This window comes from Sinocyclocheilus grahami, unplaced genomic scaffold (genome assembly GCF_001515645.1).
Source record: "Sinocyclocheilus grahami isolate Dianchi unplaced genomic scaffold, SAMN03320097.WGS_v1.1 scaffold134.1, whole genome shotgun sequence".
Lineage (NCBI taxonomy): Eukaryota > Metazoa > Chordata > Actinopteri > Cypriniformes > Cyprinidae > Sinocyclocheilus > Sinocyclocheilus grahami.
Genome location: NW_015505313.1, coordinates 832,209 through 845,041, shown reverse-complemented (window position 1 = coordinate 845,041; position 12,833 = coordinate 832,209). Strand labels below are relative to the sequence as shown.

General features: G+C 37.9%; 1 protein-coding gene across 1 annotated transcript; it reads right to left on the bottom strand.

The window, feature by feature from the left end:
* Positions 1 to 407: 407 nt before the first annotated feature.
* LOC107590885 (grainyhead-like protein 3 homolog) lies at positions 408 to 11,127 on the bottom strand. Its single transcript, XM_016279829.1, has 15 exons — positions 11,019 to 11,127; positions 9,371 to 9,539; positions 9,222 to 9,280; positions 8,424 to 8,628; positions 8,175 to 8,257; positions 7,843 to 7,993; positions 7,306 to 7,417; positions 6,909 to 7,003; positions 5,839 to 5,997; positions 4,760 to 4,835; positions 4,265 to 4,398; positions 3,488 to 3,614; positions 3,293 to 3,378; positions 3,124 to 3,188; positions 408 to 1,462 (listed from the first exon to the last, which is right to left on the bottom strand). Exons 1-15 carry the CDS (start codon positions 11,033 to 11,035, stop codon positions 1,345 to 1,347), a joined length of 1,656 nt encoding a protein of 551 aa, XP_016135315.1. The 5' UTR covers positions 11,036 to 11,127; the 3' UTR covers positions 408 to 1,344.
* Between the last annotated feature and the right edge of the window lie 1,706 nt (positions 11,128 to 12,833).

Here is a 12,833-nt window from a genome sequence, read left to right as displayed (position 1 = left end):
TCCCTTACAAAAAAATTATTGTGGTTTTACTAGTCCACAAATAAAAACAAAACATGGTTACTATATTTAAAACATGGTAACCACAAATTAACCATGGTTTTGCTACACTAACCATAGTTTAGTTTAACCTATACCATATTTAGCCTAAATCTGTGGTTGTACAAATGGTGATCAATACACCAAAAAAACATAATTACTACACTTTGCTATAATAAAACCATGTTTTTGCGAGGGTAATGCCTATTAATGAACTTAAATATGAGTAATTGCTCTTTATTTTTAATATTTCTGACTTCATCAATCGCAGTTTGTGTGCGACCTACTAAGTTGTGGGCCATACAGTTTAACAGCTGTAAATGATTTAAGCAAGCAAATGTCTTGAAACAATGAAAAAACACTTGAAAATGTTATTGATTTTGGATTTTATTTTCCATATAAAAGCAGAGGCAGTAAAAAAGGAAAACACAGCTTTAGTATATCAGTATTGTTCGAAAGCAATACAAAGAATTTGAAATGTACAAATTTTGTGATGCAAAATCCACAAAATGAAAAGTCACCGTTATTTAATCTGATATTTGGGCAAGTTCGACATTGCAGTGGTTCGTCTGAACTTTCGTGTCTAAATGTCAGAGGACAAAAAGGCCGGTTGTCCTGACAACAGTTACAGCCACACAGATTCGAAATGTGTGGAGCCAGTTTTCAAAATGTGATCGAAACACTGACAAATACGCGGCTCTTTAAGGGTGGAAATGTGCGACTTAAAGGTCTAAAACACTTGTGTGTGTTTGTGGAGTGTTCCAGATGTGAAACTAAAAGGCTGATAGTTACAGCACCCTGACTAGAAGTATGCTGTAGTAACACGCGGCAAGATTAATAAGCATGCGAACCACCATCAGAGCATAAAGCAATACAAACGCCTCACATCCTGTCCTAGAAATGATGGGCCTACTATAAGCAGCAAAGAGGCAGCATCTAAAAAGGCAAGTTTATCATTGAAATAACAACATATAACTCTTTTAAAATCACGTCAACACGCAACATTATGATAATTATGTCTATTTACAATTGATATTTACAGAACATGTACCTTGTTGATCATAATTGCTCATGTTATAAAATTATTGTAGATAAAATAATAAAAAAGGTACAAAAGTGGAAAATGGTATTTACACTGTTTAGTATTGATATGTCTTGTTAAAACTGAAAATGTTGAAACTGGCAGGTGAGCTGTTTCCATAGCGACTGCAGAATCTGGCTCATTGTCATGCTTTTGGATCGAAAGAGCAGAAAGAAGCTGCCAGCAGCAGCAGCACCGGGTGTGGTGTCACTAGTTGATTATGTCATTTATAACTCCATAAGTGTGATCTGGAAGTGGTTGATCATGACTTCAGTGATCTCGATGAGGAAGGCAGAGTGGTTGCTGTAATGCTCGATGATGTTGTCATCCATGTTCACAAAGATCCTGTTCATAAGAAAGAAAAAGTGATAGAAATTCTTATTATATCATATATCATACTTTGCTCTGATAACCAACAAATTGGACATTAAAATACTAATCTATTTTAATGAATTAAAAATAATAAAACTCACAAAGTTCAAAGCATTTTAAATTCTATAAGTAAATTTAGGCATCACAACATTATAATGTACAGTATGAAAAATGGATATTCATTTTGAGATTTGCTCAAATATTATTAAAGAAACATTTAATTATTATTAAAGATTAACTTTAATTGTGCATAAGATTACAGCAAAGGTAATCTAAATGTAAAAGTATGGGAAATGAGCATGCAAAATTAAGTATATTCATATTTTAACACCAAAAACACTATAAAAACTCCCAAATTGGACAATATCTGTTATATTAAGATTAAATCATGTATCTCTAGAACCAAACACGCACAGCTCCAAAAGTTGCTTCTCATCTGCACAAAAACCATACCGCTTTAATTCCAACACCTGCTCATTTGACATTTGCGCATTACTACACGATTATTTGTTTTAGTCATTATGACTATGTTGAGTGACACTGACTGACGTACAGATGAACTGTGCCTTAGCAACTGCTGAAAGAAACATTAAGCATTCCTGTACAATCTTCTAAAGCATTCATCATTCCTTCCCTAAGGGCAGACCCTGATTTAGATCCTTAAAAATACAAATCCTTATCTCATGACTTACGCAAACTATTATTTGGCACAACAGTCGTCTCTACCGGCCAACATGTATATGGTGTGCGGGTGTATGACAGACTAACTGCGAGGTCATGCCAGCTCTCCCAGCCCTGAGGGTGGAGGGAGGCTGATTAAAGATTGGGGCGAGAGAATGAGCGAGAATGTGGCCCGACCTGTCCCTATCCCTCAGCCATATCATCAGCTAACAGCCTGAGGAAAGTTGAGCTCCAAGTTACACAGCTCTAGGCTAGGATGATTAAGATAAAACGCCTTTAATAGAGTCCTGGACATGTTTCTTTGACCTATGTGGGTCAAACGCTCCTTAAACTCTCCAGCAGGATGTGAAATATGGTCATACAATTATATGCTTTACTTTAATGCCTTATACTTTATGATGCACTGAGGTGAGTTATTCCCACACATGTTCTGAAATGGATGATTGAACAGGTAAGCGCAAATGTCTACATGGTGTCATGGGTGATCAACAACCAAAGAGATAAATGGTGTTTTTCTAGAGCTCGGGCTCATTAGGTTGCACGTAGACGCCAGTGCCGCCTTCCTGCACATCCCTCATCTATACTGTTTCTATCTGAGCTTCATAAACCACAAAAAAAAAAAAATTACAGCACAGTCAGATGAGTCTACCTATGTTGAAATCATCTTGTCTTCCTTCTTTTGCTTTGCTTTCACCCTCTTTTTCTTTTTTGAAGGGGAGCAGCAATCATCACATTCCAAACACTATAGATCTCCCGTCAACCCGGTCTGTCGACTTTGCTTCCTGGCAGCTTGTTGAGATAGAGCTCAGATTATAAGAAAAGGGTTTAACAGTCGTTCTTCTCCGTGAAAGAGCATTTCGACATCAGTGTTCCTCTATCTGTGCTCGTGACTTCGTCATAGCTCCCCAAACATTTTCGCCCAATGGAGTTTAGCTTGGAAATATCTCACTCACCCTCTTTTGCACTTCTTGAAGATTTTCCCAATGGTGTCTTCTTGCATACCGTACTTTTCTGAAATCTGAGAAGGCAGAAAGGGGACATGAGTCACATTTTAGGTACAATTCCTCTTCGAGGTGAGATCTTCACAAATATGTGTAACGGAAAGAGAGGTGGAAAACTCACTGCTTCTCTCAGGCCCTTAAGGGTTGGCGTGTTCAACATGAGGGCATCGAATACTTCCTCAGTCTCTCGCCTGACATACAGGAGAACTGAGAATAAAGAATTTAGCATTAAAATACTGTGGGACTGTGATTTGTATCGCAAATTGATATGTTCCCAGGCTTCTGCATTTCTAAATTAATCTTGAGTCTTCCATACCTCTCTGTTGCTCGTCTCGGCGGGCTTGTTTGCTCGGCGGGGAGCTGCTCTGGTCGCCGCTGTCTGCGTAGCAGTTGATACGTTTCAGCGATGTCCTGTCGCTTTCCTCCAGGCTAACAGGGGGCACCTGGACAATAACAAACAGATAAAATCAAGATTGTTAAAATGGCGCTTAGTTTCCTGTCTCTTGTGTGTTCGATGATCGCATGACTTCCTAATCCTTCACTAATATGCTAAAGTCACTAATATGGGCTGTGACTACATGTAAAAAGGCCTGATGTTATGAAATGATGTCTAAATCTAACAAGTGAGATTTGTGCTAGTCTGGACTGTGGGAAAAAGGCCTGTCAGAACAGCCTCCATCCCTCCTCTCTTAGGCTGTGTTAACCCAGCTGAAAAGCATCTCTTCAACACCCTCAGAAGTGTGTGTGCGTGTGTTTAAGCTCCCACGGGTTAATCCCTGTGTCAGTCAGCCTGGCCGTCCCCTCCTCAGGTGAGTTTCGTTCGCTATCATGTAAACTCAGGAGCGCACCAGTTAGCATGTCTGATCTCGAGATCACTTTCTCTTATTCTTTTCCAAGCCCACTTCTTTCCCACTGCATTTTTTCCCACACTTTTCCTCTCTCGTTCCCATACACTCAGCCCTCAGGGTGTTGGTGAACATGACTCAACAATGCTGCGGTAAGCCGCATATCCTAGGATATAGGGAAGAGCGCGTGTGTGTGTGTGTGTGTGTGTGTGTGTGTGTGTGTGTGTGTCTGTGAAAGACAGACGTACCAGGCCACAGCGCTGCATGGTGCTGAAGTGCATCTCTGGGATGAATAAAACAGGTTGTGTGACGTGATCGTCTAGAGTTTTAAAGTAGGTAGAGTCCTTTCCGACAGAGCTGGAAACTAGGGCCCGTTTACAACCTGAGGAGAAGACAAACAGCTTTAATCTAACACTCAAAGCAATTAATGAAGGCATGACTATTGAAAACCAGACTCTGGTGGAAAACACAGTTTGGCTAGTGGCCCGCAGGTAATTTGAGTTTGAGAGCCCTCTTTTACACTTCGTTGAAAATATGTGCTTGAAAGCTAGTTTTGGTTTTGACTTGTGCCAAATTAGGAGGAAATCCTAAGTAGCCATATAGCATTTCAGTGGCTTGTTGGGTCAGAACATGGACACCAAACGGGGAAGATATGTACTGGGTTTTCTTTATGCTTTTGTTTGGGTGGTGATGGGTGTTCTCTGAAAGTCTCAAGCTGTAATTATATGACTGAAAGCACTCACTATTGTTGCTGGAGTCAATCTTGGTCCTCCTCTTGCTTCTCTTCCTCTCCTCGTCTCTCATCTTCCTCTCTGCTCCCTGCAAGCATTCAAGGACAATAAAACATTTAGAATCAGAGCAATTACAAAGTGCTCTGGCATATCGGAACGGCTTATAAAACACTTAATTAACCAAGTTAATTAAAAGAGTTTTTAAACTCCTAAAACTATGCTTTAGAACTTATGTCTATTGAAAACCATTCTTGTAAACAACTCAAGAGTTCATGTCTAGTTTAGATGCCAGCTGTGTAGTAAATATGCATTTGATCCAGCTAGAGAAACCACAGCAATGCAGTAATGCACTCAGGTCACCTGCTGCTGCTAAACCAGTCAGACGTGTGTTAAATCTAACCTTCCCATCATGCATTTCCCCCACACACTGTCAAACTGCTAATAACTATGGCCAATGTGGAACACACAAACAGGCTTTAAGGAGATGAGGAGATAAGGCGTTCTGATGACATTTATCTGATCAGCTCAACAAAAGAGATCAATAGGAATCAAAAGATAGAGGTGCCAGACAGTGTATGGGTGAGAGACACCGGAAGAGAGATAGACAGACTGAAAGAAAAAACCCACAAATACTTCAGTGTCTATTTATTTTCTGCTTCAGTGAAAACAGTTATCACGTAATTGAAAATGTGCCAGTAAAAGATCGGAGGTCAGACACTTTTCAAGTAAATAACTTAGTAGGTCATGGTAACAGTGAGTCAGGACTGTGTTTTGTTTAACAGTTTATGACGCAGTCCAAGATGAGCCAAATTAGCAACAGAGATCCACTACACACCCTGATAATGAAACTTAATGTTTCTTATCCATGTTTTAGGTTTAATTAGGCCTTGAAATGCATGTGTGCATCTTTTCATGCTGTTATAAGATTCTCTTTTGGGTTTTGCTTCTTTAAACTAATTTATAAAGATAATAAAATAGAATTATATTACAAATATTTTTATAAATGTAAAATATATATTTATTGAAGATATATATTTTAAGATGGATTTTTTTAAATATATACTTTTTTAATTTGTCGGGCACTGGCTCACCTTATCGCAGAAGATCTTAATCTGACAAACAGCTCTGTGAATGAGGCGGTTGTTCCCTGAGCTGAAATCATACGTGTCGATCTGAAGATTCAGAGGAAGACCTTTGACCCCCTTCTGCGAGGAGAAGTCAGTGCTCAGAGAATTGATGCCAATATGCACCTGTAAAAAACATGAATACATGATACATGAAATCTCAAGAAAGCATTTTGGAAATCAGGAAAGGGGGATTTGTTATTTAACTAGATGACACAGTAGTACATTTAGAAAAAAATATATAGAAAAAAACAAAAGGAAGTGTCAGAGATGAGAAACATTAGATGTGTCATCTGCAAAATATGGTACAAATGATTGTTCAATAATTCCAATTCATTTCAAAAGAAAAGGAGTGTCCATATGAAGAACAACATGACGAGATCCAACATGTTGGAACTGGAGGTAAAACAACAATAAAAAACAATCACCTAAATATGATGATGATTAATAAATAAATGAGTGAACCGGTGCTGATTTCCAAACATTTCTTCCTCGTTCCTCATAGCTGCTGATTCATTTAGCACAACAAGGTTGAATAACAGTTAACAGTTGGAATATTTGAATTCAAATTCTGATTTATAAAATGTATTGTTGCTATATTGCTTGGCAACTGGATATTGTTAGATGCTAGACTAATGAATTATTTTACTTGGTGGAAGAATTGTTTATTCTGATTATTAGCTAAAAAATACGCAACTCTTAAATATGTCTTGTAACATTGCTGTTAATCAATAAAAGTGCGTTACAGTGATTGTATTCTTTCTTTCGGTCTCTGCTCCACCTGCTGTGAGTTTCGTTGTCCCACCCATCACTACCCTGGGGGCATGCTGAAATGTGCCCTATTTCTCTTTCTCTCCTTCCTTGCGTCCTTCCCTCCCTCTTTCTTTTTTATTCCTTATGATGACAGGTGCCTGAGGAGGCCGCATACCGTAGATACCACTGCTCTCTGACACTCCTCTAAATGATCCTCCTTTCAACCCATCACTTCAGCCCCACAAAAACAAGTGACAGGTGGATCTGTGTGTTTGTGCTTGTACCTTTGCTTCTTCATTGGTGTTCCAGATAAAGGAGAGTGCGTTGAAAGCCACCTCTTCCACGTTACTCACTCCACTGAAAACTTCCTTGTAGTCAGCTGAGTATCAATAAAGAAGAATTTATTCATATAAATTGTATGATATGAAACACACATCAATCAAAACCAAATGACATCTGATTTTAAATCTAATGATGGGGTGCCATGCAGCAAAGTAAAAGTAAGTTATACTTTCATAGAGCCAAATAATGGAAATAAAGGACAAAATTCATAGTTACCGGTATATAATATAAACATTCTTCATTTTCATAATCAGTATTGTCTTGTTTTCCAGAATTCATTCATTCTAATTATGATTATATACCTGATGTTTATGCTTAGAGTGATAGTGAGGAACGCACCGATATCAATGACTCTCTGTTTAACGGTAGGCTGTCGAGCGTGCCAGTGGTTCCAGTACTTCAGCTGCATCTCAGGACTCTTGTCATTCTCAAACACAGCCATGATCACCGTCTGAGAGAGATAAAGGAAGAAAAAAGGAGCATTATCAGAACCTGTTACTTTGTGTTTTTTAGAGAGTAGTGACTGCCTGTAAGACTCCCTGTAGGTCTTTTTGTCGTTTAACAAGCGATGTTGTATGTCACCACACTAATGCTCTTTCTCTTTGCTTTGTCACTGACCATAGCAGTGTATGCGCTTACAAAACAGCCAACCTGTCACACCTAGAATATGCAAGGGCATATGAGTTTGGAAGTTTTAGGAATCTTCCCCCAAAGCTTCTTTGCTGTTGCCCGTCATGGTTACTAAATGACAAAATGTCGAAATTTCTCAAAGGATGTCTAAATAACTAGCAACTCTTTCTCTTTGGAACAAATATATGGCAAGCATGAATTTTGTCCTTTATTTCCATTATTTGGCTCTATGAAAGTATAACTTACTTTTACTTTGCTGCATGGCACCCCAGCAGTGCTGTCCACTCCCTGCAGTGTGATAGGGTAAAACTGCCCCTTGTTGAGGTACACCGTGGGTATTTCTGTTGTCTTGTGCTGAGAAGCTTGTGGGGCACCAAGAACAAACTGGAAGTCATTCCTGTGAAAAACAGTCAAATGAATTTTTATGCGATGGCATTACTAAGTATTTTACATACTACTATCTATTGCTTTTTATAGCTTGTGTAAAGTCACCATATATTTTATTGAGGAAAATAAACGCGAAGAGAAAAAAAATATCTGATTTGTAAAGGCTCAGACTGTTAAGAAGCCAGTCTCACCTGTATCTATCTGGAGGAGAGTTGGAGTAGGACTCGGAGTATACTGGGCTTGTTTGTCCCACAAACGTGCTGTAGGCTAGAGGCTGATTTTGTTTTTGAAGAAAACAAACAGAAGTGTCATAAATTGATGGTAATTACTAACTGTTTCAGGCATTCATGGCATATTTTTTAGGATCTGTTGGTATGGCTCAGAAACTACACTTAATATATTTTATATTGTAAATGTTTTTTTTTAAATGCTCTGCAAACCTCAGGGGTCGTCTCCAGGAAGGGTTGGTCAGATGGCCATGATTTCTGTGTTGGGTGCAAGAGGGGGTACAAGTTGTCCCCGGTGTAGCTGTCAGTGCTCAGTAATGCTTGCTTTGAGTGACTGGAGGAAATGCTTTCAGAAAGCAGCTTCATGATGTGAGCGTTCTCCAGCGTGGCCAGCTCAGGGGAAGAGCTATTCACTGTCCTGAGAGATAAATGACAGCACAAATTGTGACCAATTTTTTTATGGTACTCCATCATTAATGTTATTCACGCAAGGTTAACTGTTAGCTGCCTAAACAATGATGAAAAAGAGTTAAAGTCAATAGAAGCTTTGTTCAATCTCTGCATTGTTTATGGAGCTATCTTTGCATGAAAAGCAAAGCCAAACACAGGGCGGGAGCTGTTTGCCACCTAACGCTGATTTTTTTTTCTTTCACTGTTTGAGTTTCTCGACAGGCTTTGACATCGGGGAGGCCAACAAGCTCTAAAGGCAGCTATTTTTCACTTGCACAAAAGGGTGCTGTGTAGTGACTCAGCCTTTTTGGGATGGGTTGAAGAAGAGGATTAACAGCTGAACCAGCTCTGACCTCAGATAATCTTTAGCTAAATTACTCAACCTACCAATATACTGGATAGAGAAAATGTGACATTTTACATCTGGATAACTTACTGTCATGACATTTACATCTTGCCTTCTCTTTTATACTATATACTTGCAATATATGCTCCCATACTGTATGTTTACTATGAAAGCATTTTAATTCATAAATCATAAAAGTGTATGGTCAAACTTACCTTTCCATGTACATACTGCTCTCACGCGCACATGATGTCATCTTCTGCTCTTTAGGGGTCTTAAAAATAATACATTTATAATATTATTTCAGTATATAATATAAATTAAATAATGCTAAGAAATAATTGTTTATATTTTTAAAAAATACCTTGCAGGCTTCATAGAGGAGGCTTAGAGTTGCAAGTTCTTCATCTGAAGACAGTCTGGGTTTAGTCTTGCTGAGGTCACCGCTGTCCATGCTAGGCCAAGAGTCCATAATGTAGTTGTCTGGATAGCGTAAGTAGTTGAAACTCTCGTTCTGTTGTACCATGAGAGCCCTAGGCAAAAGAAGGAGATATTAGCAAGCATTACCTGGAACTGCAACATGTGATTTTGCATGTACATGGCAAAATGATAAACAGCTTAAAGGCCACAGAAATGTGCCTCTGGTGCACATAAAACGTTCTGTGACAAAATTACAGCCTTTAATAAATCCAGGGTGCAAGAGCTGATGCTCTTCATCCAGACTTTAAACTATATAATGCTCAAGAAAATCCCACAATCACAAAGAGCAAAACATAAAAGAAAAGGACTAAATGCCAAGAAACAGTGATAAATCTGACTTTCTCTTCTCATCTGTGCTCCTAAGGGCAGAAGCTCTTGTAACGGATCAACGGTCAGAAACAAACCCTAAGTGTAGGAACTTAATTTATCTTAACACAAGCACCACAAACAAAAGACATGGATTTGAAGAGGATCACTAACTCCTCAAACAGTTGGATTTGTTTTGGCACTTTCCCTAACTACTAGGATTAGCAATGAGGTGGTCTGCTATGGGAAGCTAAAATACAAACAGAGCAGTTTAGGCACCTGTGCGCACACTAAATTAATGAGCCTTTTCTGTTTATTTATTTTTAAAACTGTGCAGACTTTTCTAGATATACCCATATTTTCTAATTCTAGGTACCTGTATAATGACATAGACCCCGACCTCTGACACATTAGCACAAGACTAATGCGTTTCTGTGTTTGTGCGCTCGGGCCCCTATCACTCTTAAAAATAAAGGTGCTTCACGATGCCATAGAAGAACCTTTTTGTCTAAATGGTTCCATAAAGAACCTTTAACTTCTGAAGAACCTTTCTGTTTCACAAAAGGTTCTTTGTGGTGAAAGAAGGTTCTTCAGATTACAAAAAGGTAAAAAAGGGATGGTTCTTTAAAGAACCTTTGACTGAATGGTTCTTTGTGGAACCAAAAATGGTTCTTCTATGGCATCACTGTGAAGAACCTTTTGAAGCACCTTTATTTTTAAGAGTGTAGGATAGTTACACCAGGCTGTCTGTAAAGAGTAAGAGACAGAGTGTGCGTGTTTGAGTCCTGGTGTCAATTTTCAGTAGAAATTATCTTGTACTCATTCATGTGGGGGCCCGTTTACACATGAGCAGAGGGAGAGTGGGAGAAGAGGAGAAAGACATTACCCAATAGGAACAGACAGCTCACAGCGGTGAAACTGCAAACTATAACACACCCCACAAGAAAATCATGAATCATATGAAACTAAATGGATTTTTTAGTCCTAAATTAACAGCTCATTTGAAAATGTCTAGACAGTGAATAATACAAAAAAATATGTATTCTTTATCATAAGTTAAATCACCCTTAATCTAAAAAAATAATATTTCATGATTTTGGAAAGCGATTATAGCAATTCAATTTTAGTAACAAAATGGGATTTGTGTTCAACAGAGCCAAGTAAAGAAAGCCCTAACTAGAGCATTATAAATTAATGCAAATAAATGCAAAATTGATGACACTTACTCAATCTCCTTGGTCATGACTCCTCTGACAGACAGTGATGATAAAATCCTTAGTTTGTAATCTTGTCTCTTCTCTCAAATGTGTTTGTCTGTGTTTGTATCCTGATAAATGAAGCGGTTTGATTTCTATCCACATCGTCTCTCTATTTATCCACCTAGCAGGTTGGCTTCTTTGCTCTGATTGGCTGCCAGCCTGAGACAGGTGTGTGATAGCACAGGTGTATCCTCCCTTAACTCTGTCAGTGCTGGAGAGAAACTTCAGTATGTGTGTGAGTGTGTTTTGGAGAGGGGGTGGTGGGGGGTTAACACATTAACACCTCATATAAAAGACTGAAAGTCTCCAGCCACAGGTGTGAAATGCATCCTTTGTGGGATCAGAAACCAAAGACACTGGTGAAAGAACAAGGTTTTAACATGCAAATGAAAGGTTGTGTCATTCTCTCTAACAGAATGAAAAAGGAGGTTTTGGCTACATGGTTTTTATGGTGTTCCCCCACTTTTTTATATTATTTTGCAAAACAACAAAACAAGAAGTCATAATTATTTACCTGCATTTAATTACTTTCCCACTGCATATCATACCATGCTTTTCCAAAACATATATGTTTAAAGGTGTATAATGCTTCATTTTTATCATTTATTTCTAATGCAAGTTGCAAATGAAATTAATATTGTTTTCCTCAAAACATTTATTACAAGGTCTAAATAGCTAACAAAATATGTTCTCATAACATTTTACTAATGTTCCCATTAAGTTATTTTAAAAAAACTTATTTCTGAATTTTATCTGAACATTCAAAACATTTTCATATGTTTAAAAAAAATTATTGGTTATGCAAATGGTAAGGAAACAATTTTGAAACATTACATGAGCTCTACTTTTGAATGGTCTCTATTCTGAAACAAGTTGTAACACTTAAAAATGTTAGATAAACGTTTAACTAAAAAGAGTTTCAGGAATAAAAAAAACATTGAACAATGCATAAATAATGTTTTTGTGCTAATGTTATTAAAGACTATTAATAATGGAAGAATGTTTGTTCATAACTTTGAGAGAACCTCGCCAAAAAAACATTCAAAAGATGTTCCCTGTTAGCTGGATACATGCATGGTTTGCAGATAAAAATTCTGCATATCAAATATGCATCTCTATCACAGACAGTACCTGATGCAAACAGATACAGGCTTGCCTTTGCTCCTGTAAAATCTCTAAAATATTTATTTTCTATTCTTTTCTTTTCTTTGTCTTAATGTGAATAATGAAGATTTAGTATATTATTCTATACTTTTTAGTTTAATTAGCTGGATAAGATATGCACAGTCTTTGCGTACCATCTTTATGCATTAATATACAGCAGACATGCTTGTGTTTATGTGTGTCTATTAATCTGAGTTTTAAGACCTCAGGGTATCTGGCATTGTGTCACAAAGGGTGCGTGTTCTGCGGCCTGCCTTCACACACACCCACACAGTTTCACACACGCACACACATCAGACCCCTCGGGCATTTTGGACTTGAACCAAAAAAATGTGCAGAAGAAACAGATTAGAAGAAGTAAGGAAGGAAGTCAGGAATGCTGATAACGCTTTAGTGGTTTACAGTAAATGAGCATGAGTTCTTGGACACAAATGCAATTTTCATATACTTTAATGATATAGGGTGTAGTTACATTGCATTTGCAGTTTAAAGCCAGCTACGCTAGATACAGTGCATATCACACATACTAGATTTGTATTCAAATATAGCACATCTGTCAAAACTGTCAGTTTCTCACTAAAAATGCATACAATCTCATCTATATTATCCTTTCATGAT